The 21,826-nt window shown below is 39.5% G+C and overlaps 1 protein-coding gene across 1 annotated transcript in view; it reads left to right on the top strand.

The window, feature by feature from the left end:
* The window catches only part of NOX3 (NADPH oxidase 3), a 65,590-nt gene extending 47,745 nt beyond the window's left edge, over positions 1-17,845 (top strand). The window contains exons 12-15 of the mRNA XM_078370904.1: positions 1,259-1,405; positions 5,336-5,460; positions 15,717-15,870; positions 17,246-17,845. Coding sequence (XP_078227030.1) covers positions 1,259-1,405; positions 5,336-5,460; positions 15,717-15,843 — 399 coding nt within the window. The 3' untranslated portion in view covers positions 15,844-15,870; positions 17,246-17,845. The remainder of the gene's footprint in view (positions 1-1,258; positions 1,406-5,335; positions 5,461-15,716; positions 15,871-17,245) is intronic.
* Positions 17,846-21,826: the final 3,981 nt, after the last annotated feature.

The following is a 21,826-nucleotide window of genomic DNA, read 5'->3' as shown; positions in this document are numbered from 1 at the left end:
TGCCTCTCTCTTCCTAAGAAAAGAAGGTCGTTGTGCTTAGAGACTGGGGGATTATTTGTCCTGAAATTAATATCGTAAGTGCCCATTCATTCACTCTTGCAAATGGGAGCTGTCCAACAAGTATGTAGGCCTGATTCTAGAAAGGAGAGACCTTATTCTCAGCATCTTTTACAAATAATTGATATTATAAAATCCTGCCTAAACATGAAGAGAATAGACAAGATGTTTAGCTTCGAAACAAACTCTTTGATATTTTTCTCATGAATTTGATCTATTAATTAAATCTCACTTATATCTCTGGTTATATGATTTGAGCTCACAAGCTGGCTGGCAGAGAGGCAGAGAAGAGAGCATTGACCATTGGATGAGGTATTTCCAGGTGGGGATTTACCAGGCAGCAGCTGGAATCAAGACCAGCCCCTCATGGAGCTTGTTAAGCTGTAGAGATGTCTCTTTGGGAAGAAGGTACAAGAAAGAGAGGTGTGGGCACCAAGGGGTGGGAGTGTGAGAAAATTAGGAGAATTAATAGATTTATCTCCTGTGGTTTCTTCTAGATGCAATTATGTGAAACTGGAAGCACAAAAAACTAAGCTTTTATTTTAGCAAACCCAGACTACTATTTGTCCCATGCCATTTGCTTAACACTGAGAGTTAAAAAAAAAAATTCTTCCTAGACATAATTTCATTATGGCAGTTGACACACAGGCACAGCCACCACCCACCAGCCTTCTTGGACACTGATATGTTTCGCTGAGAGGAAATTTCTGGCCTGTGTGACTTGATTCTGAAATTACCATAATCTCCACTCTCCAGAGGCCATGGCTAGTGAAGTGGATTAGTGCCCAAGCCTTTGGGGTCTCTGGAGAAGAAAGTTCAAATCCAGAGCTTAGGTCATAAGTAAAGATGAAGGGGTTGCTCTAACGGTTTATCCCCCTTTGGGAGCAGTGAAAGGCACAGCTAGTTATGATTATTAATCTTGTTCAAAAGCAGCACAGCCAGAAATGTGGTGAGTTGATCCTCATCCAGAGAAACTGGCACGGCCCACAGGCTCCTGACTCTCTGAATTCAGTCTGGGCTTTTTCAAACACAACGTGAATTTTTTCAAAAGAAATCACAGTGTGACTGTTTGTTCACTGATGGAAAACAAAAAGCATGTTATTTTGCAGAAATGCCCATTAATGGAGATAAAGCGGTCTGTGATTACGAGCACATTATGAAAAGAGGGAGAGCTCCGTTCACTCGCCTTCTCTCTTGACAGGTGTATTTCTACTGGATTTGCCGGGACGCAAGAGCTTTTGAGTGGTTTGCTGATCTCTTACTCTCGCTGGAAACAAGGATGAGTGAGCAGGGGAAAACTCACTTTCTGAGTTATCATATATTTCTTACTGGCTGGGATGAAAATCAGGTACTGATAAGACTCTGAGAATAAGCAACACTGCTTAACTCATCTAATAGCAAAGAGGCACAATTTCAATAATGAGCTATATAGCACTCTGATAGCACGACAGAATTATTTTTGTGTTCTTAAAAGAAAAGGAGAATAACAGAAAACCAGATTAGCAAGAGCGATTCAAGTTGTAACAATCAAAGAACCAAAAAAAAAAAAAAAAAAAAAGCTATAGTTAACTTGCTGAGGAATAGGAAGGGTCAGACAATGGAAGACAATCCAGAAGTTGGCAATCCCAAATACATTTGCATGTGTCCTTTTAAAAGTGACATCAAGTGAACATGACTGATTGGCTGTATCATCTCGTTGAGTTCCTAACTGGTTCTAATTCTGTGCCTTGAGCTGTTCAGAGTTAAGCAAAAATGATTCCTAGTTGCTTACATTCGACATTTGGTATTGTAAAGTATGTGAGCATCTACAGAAAATAACTCTTATGAATACATGATTTGTCCAGAGGTTTTTCTCTCAAGGTGTTCTTAGAAACTGTGTACATGTATGTTTATCTATCTAAGATCAAGATGATCTTTTGTTTTGGCAGGTGTTCTGTGGTATACTGTACTAATGAAATATTGAGATCGAATTTACCAAAAACAATGTACACCAAAATATTGACTATGACAGTATTTCAGTGTTGACTCTACTGAATGATAACTACTACATTGTAAACCATTTTAACTCCTCAGATATGGGAATTAACAACAAAGTGATTATTAGGTTATACAATATGTATTCTAATCAGCAACTATTATTGATATATACTTTTAAGGAAAGTATATTTGAGCCTGAGAGATTGCATTAATCACTACATGTACAAATGAATGGTCTGTGTGTGTACATCACATACACACACACACACACACATACACACACTGGCCCTAAAGAACATCACTATAATTTGACTCTGTGCTTCTGCAAATGAATAGGACTCTGCTAGAAATTCAGTAGCTTAATGAATTTTTATGGTCTTATTTGCAGTTCTTCTTAAATATTTAATCCTTTGGGATAATTTGAAATGTAGTTTTCTTGGGAACTAGGCTTGAAACATCTTAATGAATTATATAGTGTTAATTATGTTTTCCAAACAAACACTTTCCTTATTCAAGTGGGACTTTTTGAGTGATGAACCGTTTGGTGAAGTGGAGACAGCTTTTGTCTTCTGCATTTGAGTACTGTGTTTGCTTATTTCCTTCTGAGGTGCACTGATCCCAGAGTACACCTGGGTATTCCCTGCCACCCGGGGGTTATGGGAGGAGGTTCTCATAACCGAGAACTGAAGTTGATTTGGTGACAACATAATCCCGCCCCCTCCCATCTCTACATTTCCAAGAATATGCTATAAAATATACATTTTTTTCTGAACACAAGTAAATTAAAATAGATGTCTTACATTTTTGCCATCACATGTTGAAAATTATTTTGACTCCTAAATTTCAGGCAGAAAAAAAAATCACTAATTTCAACATTTAAAGGAAAACTAATTGGCGCATTCTGTCGGGAAAGAATCAAGAGGCTGTTTTAGAAATAGCCAATTGTTAAACCAAATTCAACAACCTCTAAGTGGCAAAATGACAAGAACAGAAGGGACAGATGGAAGAGGTATTATGAAGGGCAAATCAACAGAGTTTGGAGATTGATTGAACCTTGGGCTGAGAAATATGGAACAAATATCATTCCAAATGTTTGAACATCAGTGATTGGCAGTGCCACCAGTGCAAGTAAGGAAGCCCCTTTTTGGTGTGAAATGGTGCCCAAACTTCTCAGCAAGGACTTGAAGGCCCTTCCCAGCCTGACTCCCACTCGCTGATTGTGTCCCACCCCCATCAGTTTCCTCTGGCACCAGAGTCACTAAATAATGCATGTTCACCCATCACACTGTGCACGGCCACACACCCATGGCTTTGCTTGTTCCCTCCCTCCACCTGACGCGGCCCTTAACACCCTCTGCGACTTTTCCCACCTTCCTTTTGCTCAGAGTCCCATACCCACAACACTTTTCCAGCAGCAACCTTGCCACCTGGGGTCAGACTTGCCTGCTCACAACTTCCTACGACCTGGATTTCTTTTTATTGCTTCTTTAAGTGTTAGATTCAGAGGGTGCGTGTGCTCGTTTGTTACATGGGTATTGTGCGGACTGGTGGGGTTTGGGCTTCTAGGGCACCCATTATCCAAATAGTGGACATGGTACCCAGTAGGTTCTTTGTCAACCCTCACTCCCTTCTCACCTTCCCCCTTCTGGAGCCCCCAGTGCCTGTTATTTCCATCTTTATGTCTGTGTGTGCCCATTGTTTAGCTGCTACTTGTAAGTGAGAACATACAGTATTTGGGTTTTTGTTTCTGAGTTAGTTCACTTAGGATAATGGCCTCCAGCTCCATCCATGTTGCTGCAAAGAACATGATTTCATTCTTTTTATGGCTGCATAGTATTCTGTAGTAAGTATACAACACATTTTTTTTTTTGAGACAGAGTCTCACTTTATTGCCCAGGCTGGAGTGCAGTGGTGCGATAGCTCACTGCAACCTCCGCCTCCTGGGTTCAAGCAATTCTCCTGTCTCAGCCTCTCAAGTAGCTGGGACTACAGGCACCTGCCACCACACCCAACTAATTTTTGTATTTTTAGTAGAGATGGGGTTTCACCTTGTTGGTCGGGTTGGTCTCAAACTCCTGACCTCAGGTGATCTGCCTGCCTTGGCGTCCCAAAGTGCTGGATTACAGGAATGAGCCACCAGGCCCAACCAACACATTTTCTTTGTTTGGTCAACCGTTGATGGACACTTAGATTCATTCCACAATGTTACTATTGTGAATAGTGCTGTGATGAATATATGAGTTCAGGTGTCTTTTTATATAATTGGCCTGGATTTCTGAAATCCAACCTGCCATTGTCTCCTGGCCTATTGGACACTTCCATTATTTTCAGCTAAACCTTCCTAGATTCAACTACTTTTTTTAGATGGGAGAGGTCAGCCCGGAAAGTCAGGCTTCCAGTGGGAAACTGGGGTGTGAGTTGCACCCAGTAGGGTTGTTACCCAAACTGGTCAGTGTCAGGATGAGTCAGAGCAGGAGAACAAATTGAGAAGCAAAGAGATGTCTAAGGGGTGAGCACTGGGAACACAGATCCCAGGAGGGAAGCAGCAAGGTAGCTATAAGAACGCAGCAGGGGCTAAAACAAATGACAGCAACTTAAAACATGATCACGAGGGATTATGCTTCAGGCCCTTATTTATTGACCACTAGCTACAGGATGCCTGGACGGAGTCGCTTAATTCCAAGGTGAATGGTTAGGCGTGGAGCTCCAGCCAAGCCACCTGCTAGGATCTGGACACCATGTCCCGCCTGCTGGACTCAACATCCTCCCAGCACTTGAAACTGGACAGTATACATCACACTGTTTCATCCCACTAGACTGAGCTGATTGTAAGATGCAGCTTCTTCCCAGACATTTCATAGCACTTTAATCTGGCAATGCCCTTCTCAACTCCCCAGGAGCCAATATTAAGTGAAAGGGGATAGCAGGTAGAGATTAATTTTTGAAAAGTTTGGTAGGAAAGGAAGGAAGTCATTTAGTGCTTGCTTTTAACCACATTTACAATAAGGCTTTCATCCTTTTAAAGAAAAATATTATTTCTAGGCTAATGTTGTTGCACACCTACTATGTATAAAGAGTCACTTTGTTCCAATAAGGCCTGATTCAGACGTCAATGAGACAGGATGCTTGCCCAAAAGTGCAACATCGGTGACATCTGCGAATAGTGATAAGCATTGCCAGCCCCATACACATTTTTTGAAATTAAATCTACAAATGAACATGATTACTTTATTCTTTATTTATAGAAGGCTTATATGTATATATTTTCTAAATGTCATCTAATGCCACAAATTTACTTTAGGCCATTCACATAGCTTTACATTGGGATGAAAATACTGACGTGATTACAGGCTTAAAGCAGAAGACCTTCTACGGGAGACCCAACTGGAACAACGAGTTCAAGCAGATCGCCTACAGTCACCCCAGGTAAGGCAAGCTCTCGTTCCTCTGCCTGCTGGGCTCCTCTCTGGAGACGTGCAAGGGCTGCTGGAGTGAAAAATGAATCTGCAATACTGTGCATCTCCATTAGAGACAAAACAGCTACCTTAGAAAAGGTGGTCTATGGTGTATTTCAGGGGCCACAGACCTCAGCTGAACTGGCTTACAACCTCTGATGCTTATTGATTATGTTACACATTTTCACAGTTAACCTCAATTTAAAGAAGCTATTTTTTCAACGACATATGCTTTTGCGAAATCTGTGGTGGGTACAGGTGATCTCTAATGACCCAACTGGAGAATTCACTCCTGTCCAACTACATTATCCAGCATGTCTAGCAACAGCAGAGAGAAAATGTTAGCAGACAAAGAAGGGATTTTGGGTGTGGTTAAGGACCCAACGTGTGGCTGTAAATCCTGGCTCTGCCTTTGCTACTGCTTGACCTTGGACAGGTTATCTCTCCTGGTAATGACTCCGTCTCCTCCTCTGCAAACTGCAGATAAGAATAGTGCTTTCCTCCTAGGAGTCTACAAGGATAAAATTAATGTAAGAGGCCTAAAACAGTGCTTTGTATGGAGTACATAGGAAGCACTAGCTGCTATCACTGCTGTTATTATGTTTATTACCGTTTTCATTATTATTATTATCAATATATAATAAATTTCAATATGGAGAAGCAAGAGTACTTGTTCTGGGGTCACAAGACTGAAGCGAAGCCTGCACTTCCTGGTTCTAGAAGTTACTGGCTGTGTGATCTTGGATGAGCTTCTGCACGCATTGTAAAACGTGGACGATAATATCCATTCGAAGCGCTGTTTTCATAATGTAAATAGACTTGTAGTATGGAGCAAACGGTTATCATTGTTATCACGTCTCCTAAGTCAGTTTCTGCTTTGAAGTTTCATTGTCTATGGCTCTCAAAAGTCAGCATGTCCTAATACTGTCTTCATTAGAGAACAGTTTCCATATTTGAAGAAAGATCTGAAGGCAGTGAAGGAGCATGCCATGTGGGCAACTGGAGCATGTGCCAAGACCCTGAGGCAGGAGACATTGTTCCTGGCATGATCCTGGAACAGAGGAGGTGAGAGAGAGAGCAGCAAGAGACAGCCTTTTGGAGAGGAAACAAAGATCGTTGCGATTCATAAAACTTTGGATGTCATTCACAGAGGAGGAGGCATTTACAGGTTTGAGCAGTAGAATGACGTGGGATCACTGGCCACTGAGAGAGAATGGAGCGTGAGGGGCCTGGGACAGAGGTGGAGAGGTCAGAGAGGATCAGCAGTGGTGGCGGTTTGGATTAGGGGCAGCGGATGAAGTGATGAGAAGTGGTTAGATTCTGGAGTTTTTCACAGGTCTTGCTGACTTGACTTTGGATGAGATGTGAGGTGTGACCCAGGCTATTTAATAAAATGGAGTCCCCCCTTACCATGTGGCAATGACTTTAAGAAAAGCAGCTGGTTGGCAGACATGGGATGTCAGGGGGTCAGTTTTTTGACGTTTGGCTTATGATGCCTGTCACGTATCCACGTGGAGTTAGGGAGTGAGCAGATGAATGTAAAAAGCGAACGTTCAGGGAAGAAGTTCAGCCAGACGTGTGAGCACGTGGACTGTCTGGAGCCATGAAACTGCATGAGATGACCAAACAGGCAGATACAGATGGACAGGATTTCCAAGAACTGCACTGTTGGAGGGTAGGGAAATAGACTCTATTGGCAGGTCACAGAGTTTCATACGTGACACTCATGTCTGCCTTAATAATCAAGCCCTTTAGGTCTTCTACACCCTGACCTTTCCATCCACTTTCTCGGTATTGCAGCAGTAAAAGCACATTAAAGCCCACCAGGGTACGTCTGACTACTTCCGCATCCCCAGCAATTTTCTCACTGTCTCACGTGTCTTCAAAGCCTCTGTCCTTGCATTTCTGCCTTGTGGGCTTCCTGCAGAGACAGCATGCTTCATTAAACTCTGTGTACTTCCCCCACATTTGTGCTGCTTCACAGAGAATTTCTCTGGTGAATCTTACTTATTTTTTGGTCATTTTGGCTGCTCCTTTTTTACATTTTTTTCACACTCCTTCTGTACCAGAAAGATGCTATTTTCTTTTCTATCAGCTGCCATGGAATTTGTTAGATCTCCCTGGACCAGCTATTTGAAGGTTAGATGAGGAGGGAGATGTGGAAGAAGCGATCAGGCAGCTGTCCAAGATTCATGACCATCCGATTCCAGTTGCCTCCTTCCCTGTGAAGTCACTCAGAACTCAATTGCCCTGCGCTCTGTGAGGCCCCTGCCAGCCCTCTCTGCACTCTGCGCCCAGCAACTGCAGAGAAGCAGGAGTATTTAGACCCAGGAAAGAGGCAGTTTGAAAGCGTGCTTGTGGGGATTACTCCTGACTCACACTCAGCACAAGAGTAAAGGCTTTTCGGCAAGAGACCCCAAGAAAAGCGTCACTCTGAGCACTGGATTGGGGAGCAAGGGTGTAGACCAGCTGCACAACCTCACAGTCCTGCTCTTGCCCCACGGGGCTCATTCTGATGCCCCATAAGCTGGTGCAATGTCCTTGGAGACTTTTCCAGTGTCACTTCTTGACACCTCCTTCCTCCATTTCGCCTGTTGCCCTGACTCCTGCTGACACATGGCCTAGAATCCAGTTCTGGCTCTACTTACTCTCCAAACGCAGTGCTTCCAATCCTTCCTGGCTTTTTAGCCACAGAACCGGGTTCCTCTGAGCTCCTGCTCCACACCCAGCCCGGGCTCCCAGGCCCCAGCACTTCTGAGCCTCAGTCACTACCCTCAACTCACACCCACCCAGAAGAGATCACTTCATCTGCCATTTCCTTAAAAAGGTTATAGGTAGAAAGTAACAAAATATTACAAACTCATATGAGACAGCTTGGGGGTTTCTTGTTACTATTTTCTCCTTTTGGGAAAAAGAACATATATTCATTGATAAATGTTTTGCATTCCATTTTCAGTCATCATGGAGTAAATGTTCTCACTTCGCATGGACACCTATATTTTGGGTTTTAGTTCTTCTAGATTGTCTTTATTAGGATTGTCCCTTTTTGACATCTCACATGATGTTTGTACTATTTTTTTTTTCACACACAAAGCTTCAGCCCAGTGGGGAAGGCCTTTAAAACCAAACTATTTAATTATTTCCCTTCCCTCAGAAAGGCATGAGCCAGGAACACGGAGCGTCAAGAGACCAGGGATAAAACTGGGCTTGCACAAACTCTGCCCAGAAAATTACGTTACTCGGTGCTGAGAAGTGGGCCTGCCCAATTTTCTGCAGGGAGTACAAAATAATCAGTTTTAAGGTAGAAAAACTATATTACCATGACTTTCCCTGCTACTCATACCTTTCTAGAAGTCATAATCAAAAGTAAAGTGCAGAAAGGTACTTAATCCTCAATTGTATTTTGCAACCCAATAGCTATGCAAACTCTCTCTCCTTGATGGATGACTTAATCTCGTCCAGAGTAGCCGAGGCCCCCAAGGTTTGGACATCACGGAATCAAACCTCTACAGCGTACTTCCTACTCCCAAATTTTTTGATATCATATTTGTAATAGCCTTAGACTCTAGAACATGGTAACATTACATAGCTTCAAGCGTCAATGTCACGAATATTAGACACATGAAGGCAAAGCCCATCTTCGTATCCCTGGAATGCCAAATCCCTGGGAAAAGACAAGCTTCAGTAAAAAGCTTAGCACCACACTTTCAAAAGACTTTTAAAACGACCTCCTTAAAATAATTTTGTTTTCTGCTGTGTAAAAGGAGATTTATGTTTAATGAAGCTTTTAATGAAGAAATCTCAGAAAGAGAATGCCAATAAAATCTAATTTTTAAACAAGAAAATCTAATATTGAGAAGTATTTCAATATCCTGGCCTTTGTCCAGATATAAATGAAACACACAATCCAATTACTGTTCTGCACAAAGGACAAAGTCACATTAATTTTCCTCAAGATGGTTATTAAAGAGATAAACAGTATGTTTTCCCCTTATTATGTCAAGGATATGTTTGTTCCCAAGCCTGCTTGGCTACTCTTATAAGACGGTTCTGTCCTGTCGTTAGCTCATATCTTTTGGCAAAGATGGGTCAGAAGAAATTGGTGGATTTGTTAGTGGCCTCAGAAAAAGGTTCTTTGTTCTTGAGGGCCTTTGAAGAAGGCTCTCAACCAGTTCTATTCATCAGCGCGAAGCCGAGGATTCTCGGGACTTACTCTTTTAAAAACATTTACCTGTTCACTCAAAGCTGGAGTTTGTTCTTGTTCTAAGAAGGAGTTAAATCAAAAGAATAAAGTGAAGAAGGGCAAAAATTTTTTTTATAGAACATGAAAAACAGCACCAAAAATAAAGCTTGAAGGGAAGCAGATCAAAGAGAGTAGTACAAGCTATAAAGGAACCAGAAAATTGCAAAAATAACAGTAATAGAGAAGCAAATTGATGGGCATCAGGATGAATACAAATAAGGAAGAGAGAAGAAAAATTAAAAATAGATCAAAGACTGACAGCAGAAAACAGAAAAGTGTGTTCTATTGTTTTTATTTGTAATCAATTTTGGTAATTATATTAGCTATATTACAAAAACAAAGTATAGTTTTAAAGACAATCAATAATTAACTGGATGCATTATATTCCTTTATTCATATTCACATGCATGTGAAAATTGTATATTATTTCAATTAGACAAAGCACAGAAAAGTACTATAAAACAAAAGCATTAAAAGTTCTCTCCCAATTAAGATACAGTAGGCTAATGAAATACATATGTTGACATCTATGTCTTATTAATCTATAGAAAGGTGTCTTTTACAAAAATGGAAACTGTACTTCACTTTTTGTAAACATTGTCAATATGTTCCCAAGTTTTAGATAAATGTTCAGAAAATCAGGAAGATATTTCCAAGAAGGTAGACAGAATAAAAATAAAAATATATTTGTCACATCTAGCTGCTTTTTTGATAAACACACATCATACAGATACTCAGCTTTCTGAATTTGTGGATCAGTTATCTTTATTTAATTGAATAAAATGATTTTCCATAGGCCTTACATCTTTGATCTTAGACTTCAGATCACATTTATAGTTTTCTACTTTTGACTTATCTGCTACTAACTTCACCGCACCTTTTAGGTGTAAATTTAATGTACTTAATTACCATTAAAACTTTAAAGGTTTGGTCATTTTTTTTTTGTAACTTCAGTAGAAGTGTTTCTTTTAAATTTGAAGAAAAAAGTAAAAAATAAAAGAGTACTACCATATGATTGGGGGCTTCTAATCCATATTGCATGAATGTATTTTAGACCACCCATTGTTTTCAGAAACATGAAAATACCTTTATACTAAATTGAGTAAATGTGTCCATCTGGACCCACATTTGCTTGTGTACGCACCCTTCGATTCTCATTTGTACATGCATATGTGCAAAGTGTTTTAAAGTGATATTTTTAAGAAATTAACATTCTGATTATAGCATTCAGGGCCCTTTATCTAACAGGATATCCTAAACATTCATTATATGACTAAAATGTTCAGAATACTCAAAGAAATAGACTTAAATGGAAATATAACACATGATAAACTATAGCTTCATGGGGGAAAAAAAAGACACCATAAACTTATGATAAGGAGATTGTCAGCATATTCCCATAGTTCCTTCCCACCAGAGGGCATCAATCTCTCTGGTTATACCCGAGTGAAGATTCAGTGAAAAATCACTGAAATTACTCCATTTATGGTAGAGGGGACTGGAGAGGTGGGTGAGTCCAGGGTGGATTTATCATTATGCTGCAAAGTTTCTTCGATGGTGTTATCTATCTATCAAATTATTAGCTTTGGCAAAATATTTAATTACTTGTGCATGAAGGTGTTAGTGTTTGTGTATATGTTAGTGTTTTACTGGGGAGGGGAAGGATTGGCTAAGATGCCTCTACCATTCCCTGGGATCCAATGCTACAAGTCAGCTGCTTTCATTTTTCTTCCTATTTGACTAACTATAAGCTTCTCAAGGGCTAATAGCTATAAGCAACTTTATCTATGCACCTCAGAGCCTGGCACAATGGCCAGTATGTGCAAGTGACCGAACCATGAGACCAATGAGGGAGCTGGGACAAGAGTCCAAACAGCACAGCTCTGGCTGCCAAAGAAAACAGAGCCTGTGAAGCATGGGCAGGAGCAGAATCACAACAGTGAGCCTGGTTAGGGACATCTGCAGCAACTCATGAGCAACTGAGTAATTAGGATACAGAGAAAAGTAATGTCATAGGCTGCTACAAATTAACTGGGAGATAGGTTTAAAAAAAAAAAAAAAAGCTGGCCAGCACAATTATCATCTGCGGTTCTGAAAAAAGAAGGTGTTGTACACAATGTAATTATGTGATGAATCATTTGGAGGCATTTCTAATGAAAACACTCACTAGAAAGGATTAACCAGAAGTTGTGTCCATTGTCTGATACAGAGTTTGCAGCTCTCATCTTCTTTCTAAGCCTCCATAAATCCACAGGAAGCTTCTGTTTATCGATTTTATTTGCAGAATGCACTCAGGGTATAAAGTAATTTGATTTTTTTAAAATGGGGTTTAGGGTCTGCCCCTACAGGGTTATAACTTACCAAGCATAAAAGCCAACACATAAAAACAAACATACAATTTAAAGAGAGAATGGCTCACGGTAGCAGAACCTGGGAATTCAGCGAGGTGGTGGGATTACTCCCGGGCGCACCCACATGCCCATATATCTGCTGGGCTGAAATCTCCTGGTGGGTGATATTTTGGATGCCTTTCATGCATGGCACTGCTGAACTGTTTTTGAAAAATGCACCAACCCCACAGAGAAGAGCACAATAGTTATTTAGCAGACGGAGAGAGGGAAAGGAGGATTTTCTTTATTGTTTATCAGAGCTAAAAATAATGCTGTGAATGTTAGCCATCTTTGTGGCTTGTGTAAAATTTGTCCTTTTCTCATCAAAGTCAGCAGCCCAGACGGATCAATGCCATGAACGTTGTCCCCGATCCAGCTCCCCGTGCGTGTGCAGGCTCTGCGGCTGGCAGGCTGTAAACCGAAGAATAGCACCTTGCATTTTTATACTTCTTTTGCAGAGACTCTCTTTTTAATTCCAAGCAATTGTGGGTAATTAAATTTTATAGAATTTTTTCTTTACCAACCCCATTAGTGTTCTATTGCACTTGTCCGTTGCCTCATAAAAGAAAAAAAAAAAAAAAAAAAAAAAAAGCTGCCACATCTGTGCCTTAACCACTTTATGTGGATTCTCTGCCCTGGGATTCACAGTGTGCATTTGTGACAAGAAATTCTCCATACTTGGAGTCCTAAATGCTGAGAAGAGTAAGCCAGGCAAGCAGAAAATGCTGTATGTGGGGACAGTGGTGCAGAGAGAGCCAGTGAAGGGCTGACCTTTCCCCCGTCGCAGAAGGTAGATAATAAATGGCCTTTGTGAGACTTTTTGGTGATTGCATAACCAGGGCAGCTATGGCCTCTGAGTAAAGTGTGGACTTAGCTGTGCAGTGTGATAGCCACAACTTCAAAAGAGGCAGGGGAGATGTGAACTGCTGGGGACACCAGTAGAACACCTGGCAGCAGCAATCAGAATCCTTTGAAATGGAGTCTTAAAGGCAGAGCATCAAAGGGCATCATCAGGTCTGCAAACAGTTACTGTGGCTGCAAATAAAAGGGCAGTCTTCGCCTGCTGGAATGGGCCAGTGGGCAATCTCTTTGGTGACATCTACACCAATGGAGAAATATCACCACCCATAACAGCATCTTTGAAAATAGATGCAAGGATACCTCTGGGGATCAGACACAAAGCAAAGCTGTGACTCCTCACTGGGAAGGGTCTCACCTGACCCATCTACCATTCAAAATGTTTCAGTCCAGAGCTCAAAAATCTAGTGCTGATCTCAGTAAGTCTATATAATCACCTCTGGGCTAACACCCTGCACCACATCTTCCATTCTGTTTCATGAAGCAGGCAGACACCAATAGCCATCAAATGGGAAAATAACACTAGGAAGCTCGCGGTTCCTGAGAGTGCACCATGTGCCAAGCATAGGACCAACGGCCAGCCCTGCAGTGTCCTGCTTATCCTCACAGAGATCCCAGGAGCTAGATTCTATAATTCTCCCCATTTTATAGATGAGAAACCGGGGGCTTTGTGAAGGTAATTAACATGCCCGAAGTTACCCAGCAACGAAGAGCATTCTTAACCATTGCCTTTTATTTCCATAAACATCTGGAAATTGCTTCATTAAGCCATAAACTCATACTGTTCAGTAGAAAATATTTTCTGAAAAATTACGTTCTCAAATTTAGCCGTGGCAATGATTTCTTTGAAAGTCATACTGCTACATTTTAAACACACTGTCATTTGTAAATGAAGCCATTGGTAAGTTTCTTTGAAGCTGGAGTTTGAAATGCGATGGAACCATCAGTTTCTACGGTGAATGTGATGGTCCTGGAACACACAATTAAAATGTGGCTATGAGACATGGGAGAGAACCATGTTAACATATGAGCTAAGAAGAACTAGGCTATGTAGGCACTTCCCAGCAAGATCCAGGTCTGAAGAAACAGAGGTGATATAGTGAGCTGATCCTGAAACCCATAGAATTTCTTTCTTTTAATTTTATTTATTTATTGTACTTTAAGTTCAGGGGTACATGTGCAGAACACGCAGGTTTGTTACACAGGCACACATGTGCCATGGTGGTTTGCTGTATCCATCATCCCATCATCTACATTAAGTATTTCTCCTAATGCTATCCCTCCCCAATCTCCCCAGCTCCTGCTATCTCTCCTGTAGCTCCCCCACCCTGTGTGATGTTCCCCTCCCTGTGTCCATGTGTTCCAAGAAAAAAACAACCCCACATCAAGAAGTGGGCAAAGGATATGAACAGACACTTTTCAAAAGAAGACATTTATGCAGCCAACAAATATATGAAAAAAAGCTCACCATCACTGAACATTAGAAAAATGCTAATCAAAACCACATTGAGATACCATCTCACACCAGTCAGAGTGACAATCATTAAAAAGAATTTCTTGATGACAATGTTTCTCAAAGTGTGGCTCACAGAACGATCTGCTAAAACATTACCCAGGATCCTTACTAAACATGCATTCCTTGGATTCGAGCCTAAGAATCTACATTTTAACAATCTGCCTAGATGATTTTATGCACAGTAAAGTTTGAGAACTTTTGATCCACACTGGAGTAACTAATTCAGCTTATGCTACAAAGAATAGTAACATTCAAGACAAGGGAAAAAAGACACCATCTCTGCAAATCTCTATGATGGATGCACCCCAGCTTCCAGAAGCAACTTTGAACCCCTGCATGGATGTGGTGTTTATATGTAAACTAAGTCACAAGGGATTTGGGTAGCTCTGGGATAGTCACTATATGTAAAAAGTATCTCGACAGTTTTCTGAAATGTCAGCGTTAGAGATAACAACATTTAGGTGACTATATTTTCAGCTATGTCCTTTTCTTTTTCAGCTCTCCCTTCTGGCCTTCTTCAAAAATTAAAGCAATTCCAACAGGAGAAATTAATTAAATTGCTATTACCTTAGCATAAATTTTATTATCTACAAAAAGGCAAGGCTGAACAGGATATTAGTAATAACTAACCTTTTAAAACCCTTTTGAATGTATTTTCTTACCTTCCTTTTGATAAAACATACAACACAGTCCTTATCATCTCTTACACATGCAGAAACTGAGGTCTAGGGACTTGCCCAAGACCATGCGGAGAATACTCGGCACAGCCATTTAGTCATCCAGTCAGCAAACGCGTGTTGATTGTCCATGGTATGCCGGGCACTGTTCCAGGTGCTGGAATAAAACAGATCAGGTTTATGTTCTCAGGAAGTTTACATCTGGTCATGTATCCAAGAAGACATGAATTAAGGTCACCTGGCCAAAAATCCAGGTGACACCACCTCTGTCTCAAAACCCCTTAACAGTCTCATGGCCCCTTTCCTGCCTCAGTCCTCTTGGCTCCACCTCCCTGGGTAATTCTGGGGAGGATGCTAGGAACCTGGGAGAGAGCACGGTGCTGAAAGCATGTAGAAAAAAAGAACCTAAGAAAACAGGACATGGAGCGAGAAAAATAAATAAGTGACCTCACAGCCACAACCATTTCAATAATCATCGTCTTGACTTCCGGCTGGCCTTGCCTCCAGGTGACATTTTCTTTCCTTTTCTTACCCCCACTGCAGCAGCAGCATTGGCGTGTTCTTCTGTGGACCTAAAGCTCTCTCAAAGACACTTCAAAGGATGTGCCGCTTCTATTCATCAGCCGACCCCAGGGGTGTTCATTTCTATTACAACAAGGAGAGCTTCTAGACTTTGGAGGTCAAGTCCAGGCATTGTGTAAGTGGCTGCAATCATATAGGTCAGGGATTAGGAAACCCTTCCTATAAGAGGCCAATTTAGGCTTCCCATTTTAGGCTCTGCGGACTGTATGGTCCCACTCTCAACTACTGAACTCTGCCATTGTAATGTGCCAACATTGCGACAAACAATGATGTCAATCAATGGGCACAGCTGTGTTCCAATAAAATTTTACTGATGGACACTGAAGTCAAATTTCATATCATTTTCTTATATCATGAAGTTTTTTAAAATTGTAAAAGTCCCTTTTCACACATGGACCATCCGCTATCAGTTGGTGGGCTGGATTTGGCCTGTGGGCGGTGGCTTGCTGACCCCGGCATAGGCTCTTTCCCAAACTTGTTTTCATGCCCAACGTCACATCCAACATGGAGACTCATGGTGCTGCTTGGTCTCCTTTAGAAACTATTTCAAATTTTCATTTCCCTGATGACAGAGACACCTGCCTTATATCCAAACCTGATCTTTTCTGCTTTAAACTTAAGATCCTTCGTGCTTTTGCGCCTCCTTTTTAGACTGGAGAAATCACCAATGGAGATTTCTTTAGATACTTTCACAAAAATCCTTTAGATACTTGAAAATGATAATGAAATCCTCTCTTTCCTATCCATTTTCTGGTCCAAACAATACTAAATTCTTAACCTTTTGTCCTAGGATATATATTCATCATTCTTTTCATCATCAACATCATTCTTGTTGCTCTTTTTCATATTCACTTCCATTTCTTCATATCACTTTAAAATGCATTGAGAAGAATAACTAGTATTGAGTAGAAGAGGGACTTTCTTAGACCTTATATGCCATACACTTACAAATAAATTCTGTTTTCTTTACTTCTTTCTTTTTCTTTCTTTCTTTCTTCCTGACTTCCTTCCTTTCCTTCTTCCTTTCATATTTCTTTCGCAATCTCTTTTAACAAATACTTTTTATTCTACCACATTTCGGTCTGTGTTTATCCAGAAGAATATATGAGAAAGAGAGATGCCAAAAATATGGAAAAGAAAAGAAGAGAGAAAGAAGAAAAAACAAAAAGAACAGAAAGGAAAAGAAAGGAAGCAAGGCAGGTGTGGGAGTGGGGAGGAAAGAAAATTTCAAATCCAGAAGCATCATTGTGAAATAAAAGACAACAGACCAAATGTATTTGGTCATCTTTCTATACTATGCAGCTATTTTACTCCCAATATGTTCACAAAGTATTCCTCACATCTTAAAATTCTTCTACTAATATTGATTAATTCTTTAGAATGTTTCTAATATTTCAAGATTGTTTTGAAATTTAGCCCGACACTAACACTGGTATGTAGCTTGTAATATCTACATATTTCATTGATGATATCTCAAATCTTTTGTTTAGGTTTTCAGTCAAGTTACTGACTCTACAGACTCCACCAAGAATTCCTGTGATGGCCTGTTGATATGAGCTCCCAGTTGGGAACTGGTGAATGACAACTAACCATTGAGAACAGTAGATCGTACCACACTTCCTTAGCTCATAAATAACCTGTCATATACAACAGAACAAAAACATTTGCTGAAATTAAAATATATTATGTTATTCAAATGCTTCTTATCTTTGTGGACTGTCATTCTGCCATAAAAGAGAATTAAATTGATCTGACATGATGTGTTTTGACAAAGGCAGCCTCTTAAGCTCTTCTAAGTATTTCTGAGTTATAAATTGATCACTTCTTTTACTTTATCCTCAGACTTTTATGTTGACTTGATGATTTTTCTGATATTAATATTGATTTTATAAGTTAGGAATTTTTCATTCATGTCAAAAAAATTATTTCTACTAACTCTGCATTGGAATTTCTCAGTAACTTGAGGTATTGCTTGATGCATATAATTCAAACTCTGCTAATTTTAATAGAATGAGTCTTTCCATGTAATTATTTCCCCATTGAAGTTTAATTCAGCCTTTGCAACCAGAAATTTCTATAGTCTAATCTTTAGCAAGAATATTAAATATGTTAAAAATTTTCTCTTGGCCATGTTTCATTATTACTTTTCTTTCTCTGTCTACTTGGAAATAAAATGTACTTTCTGGTCATCTAATTTTGTCTAGTAAATTAGAATACACCTGCCCTTAAACACAGATTTTGCCCCTTTTTTTAATCTCTGGGGATGCTGTTTACACCCCCTTTTGTGTTTTGACCTTTATGCTACTTCCCTGCATACTATGTAGAATCAAACTTATCCGACACAAAAAATACAAAAGTCAATAGATTGCTTTAATGCAGCAATGACCAAATAGAAAATTTGGTCAGATTTTAAAAAATGGAAGAGTCTCTTCAAAACAGAAACAAAAATCCGGCAAACTTACAAGTTCATTTAACAAGAATTATACAACATGACTTACTAGATGAACATGCAATTTTTTTATTTTTAATTTTTTTTTAATTTTTTTTTTGAGACGGAGTTTCGCTCTTTTCACCCAGGCTGGAGTGCAATGGCGCAATCTCGGCACCGCAACCTCCGCCTCCTGGGTTCAGGCAATTCTCCTGCCTCAGCCTCCTGAGTTGCTGGGATTACAGGCATGCGTTACCGTGCCCAGCTAATTTTTTGTATTTTTAGTAGAGACGGGGTTTTACCATGTTGACCAGAATGGTCTCGATCTCTTGACCTCGTGATCCACCCGCCTCGGCCTCCCAAAGTGCTGGGATTACAGGCTCGAGCCAATGAACATGCAATTTATAGGCAGAAATTTTTAAATGGATAGAAAATAGCACATTTATAAATAGAAATATTAAACATACTAAAGATAGGAATTTATTCTAAATTAATTAATGGTCAAGTGAAATTCCAATCAAATTTTAAATTTTCTTTAGATTTCTTGGAAGGGTAAATATCCTAAAGTTTATCTAGAGAAACACATGAGAAAGAAAGATGCCACAAAAGGTGGAAAAGAAAAAAAGAAGAGAGAAAGACGAGAAAGCAAAGAGAATAGAAAGGAAGCTGGTGGGGGGAGGAGGAGGAAGGTAAATTTCAAATCCAGAAGCATCATTGTGAAATAAAAGGCCTTAAAGAAACCAGAGAGGAAAAGGTAAATTACCTGCAAATAAGCAGAAGTATATCTGGCAGCCGCCTTCTCAAAAGCATCCACAGAAACCATAGGATAATGAAGTAATGTCTTCAAAGTGCTGAAGGGCCGTAACTATCCATTGAGAATTTTGTCCTCAATGAAATTATTATTCAAAGGTGAAGGCAAAATACAGATACCTCCATACAAAAGAAAGCAGAAATGTAACTACCTCATCAAAATAACTACAAAAGGATATATTTAAGAAAGGAAGAAAGTCAATTAATGGAATGCAATATGCAATGAGGAGCAAAGAAATTTAAAAACGTTGTGTCAAAATCTTCAAGCGCGGACTGTAAAAGAAAATAAATGAGTATTTCGGAGGGAATGTTTTTTTAAAAAACAAAGCAAAGGATACAGACAACAACAATATGAAAGATGGGGAGATGACACCGGAATTAAGGCGTTCCAAGATCGATGGATTGTTCTGGAGGTTTAAAGCAATGTTGATTAAATGCAGTCTTTGTTAAGCATTTTTTTTTTTTCTGAGACGGAGTTTTGCTCTTGTTGCCCAGGCTGGAGTGCAATGGCATGATCTCGGCTCACTGAAACCTCTGCCTCCATGGTTCAAGTGATTCTCCTGCCTCAGCCTCCCAAGTAACTGAGATTACAGGCAGCCACCACCACTCCCAGCTAATTTTGTACTTTTAGTAGAGACAGGGTTTCTTCAAATTGGTCAGGCTGGTCTCGAACTCCCGACCTCAGGTGATCTGCCCGCCTTGGCCTTTCAAAATGATGGGATTACAGGCGTGAGCCACCGCGCCTGGCCCATTAAGCTGTGAAAGTAAAGTAAGAGGGGTAACCTCACATGGATTCAATGCCCACCACTATTCTTTTAACACAACTTCTCTATTCTTGAGTTTGTATTGAGCCTAAGCTACTAGTTTGTCTGACTGTCAGGCGATATGTTCTAAGAAGGGCTAATGCCTGTTATATTTCCTGATTTAATTCATACTGATATTTGGCTGAATTTAGTGTTCTCTGACCATGTTTTCTTCCCTTTAGAAGTTTGAAGATAGGACTCTAGCATTTCTGTCATTGAACATTGCTGTGGTGAAGTAAGAGGCCAACTTCATCCTCCCCCCTTTATAAGTAAGTTACTTTTTGTGCCTGGATGCCTAAATAATTTTATAATTGAGGTTTGTCGCAATTCGGTATTGATATTTTACATGAATTTTTCCTGTATTGCAGAGTGTTTTCTGAACACTTTTTTCTTTACTTCAGAATTTTTTTTTGTATTATGTCTTTAAATACACTTCTCTTCCTTTTGTTTGTCTCATTTCAGAAACATCAATTATCCTTATATGGGTTCATTTTTTTTTCTTTTTTCCATTCTTTTAGTGTTTCTAAATTAATTTAATCTCTTTGTCACTTTTATTTACATATCATTTCCTCTATTTTATTACTGGCCCACCATCTTTTTCTGAAACCTCTGAAGCCAGATGTGTTTTGTAATTCTAAATGATTTCATATTTTAGAAAATAACAAATGTCTATCCCCTATATTGTATGATACTCTCATACAATATACAGAATACTGGGTAGCACCCAGTATTTAAAAGCATTAATGTTTTAATTTTTGAATAAAATTATAAATATAGATACTCAAGTTAAGTTGGATAAAGAAAAATTGTAAATAGCCTCACATCTGTTCAGGACACATTGAGATTATGCTGCCAAGCGGGGTTACCAAAAAAAAAGACCCTTTCAGTTTTCAAAATTGCTTTATGTTTTTTTGAATTTCAGATTAGGGAGAGAAGATAGTCTTGAAATTCAGCTTTCAGTGATATCTATTTTGTTTCTTACTGTTTAAAAAATATTTAATTAGTTCCATAAAGATATTGCTTTGAACCTTGATTTGTTACCTTAGACCTGCAATATCCCTTGTGATCTCATTCTTTTTTTATAATTGTCTTTTTTCTCTCTTATTTAATCAATATTCTCATTAAGTTCTTCATACATGAACAAATAGTGAGGAATTAACTGAATTATGATTTCTCCCAGATTGGGTTGTTTTTTCTTCCACTACATGGTATTTTCCCTTTTTGCCTTAGAATCTCCATACTTGCTATATATATCTTGTATTTTCTTGCACCTTTTCATGTTAGTGACTCTGCCTAGATATGTTATTGGTTCTTCTATATTGCGATAAATTTTTGGCTGTTTCTCTCCACCCTACCATCTCCAAGACCATGCTTCTCCCCTCCCCCATGGCTTTATTGAGACATAAATACACATACCATAAAATTAACCCACTCAAAGTGCATCATTTCACCATTTTTAGTGTATTTATAGAGTTGTGTAACCATTCCCACAGTAAATCTTAGAACTTTTTTTATCTATGCATAATAAATGTATATAACTCCAGGGTATATGTGGTAATTTAATACATACACACAATTTGCAAAGATTAAATAAGTGTATTTGGGATAGCCATCATCTTAAATACTTGTCTTTTCCTCATGATAGAACCATTCAAATTCTTCTCCTCTATTTCAAAGTGTACAATAGACTATTGTAAACTGGATTCACTCTACTGATCTGTCTAACACTAGGTCTTCTTTATTCTAGCAAACCATATATTTGTACCCATTAATCAACTTCTCTTCATTCCCCCTCCCTGCTGCCCTTCCCCAGCCTCTGGTAACCACCAATCTACTCTACTTTTATTAGACCCACTTTTTTATCTCCCACATATGAGTGAGAACATGTGGTATTTGTCTTTCTGACACTGGCTTCTTTCACTTAATGACCAATGTTCCATTGATGTTGCTGCAAATGACACGATTTCACTCATCTTTATGGCGAATAATATATCATTGTGTATATATACCACATTTTCTTTATCCAATCA

This window comes from Callithrix jacchus, chromosome 4 (assembly GCF_049354715.1).
Source record: "Callithrix jacchus isolate 240 chromosome 4, calJac240_pri, whole genome shotgun sequence".
NCBI classification, from domain to species: Eukaryota; Metazoa; Chordata; class Mammalia; order Primates; family Cebidae; genus Callithrix; species Callithrix jacchus.
Note: the sequence above shows the minus strand (reverse complement) of the source record. Positions and strands in the feature narration are given on the sequence as shown.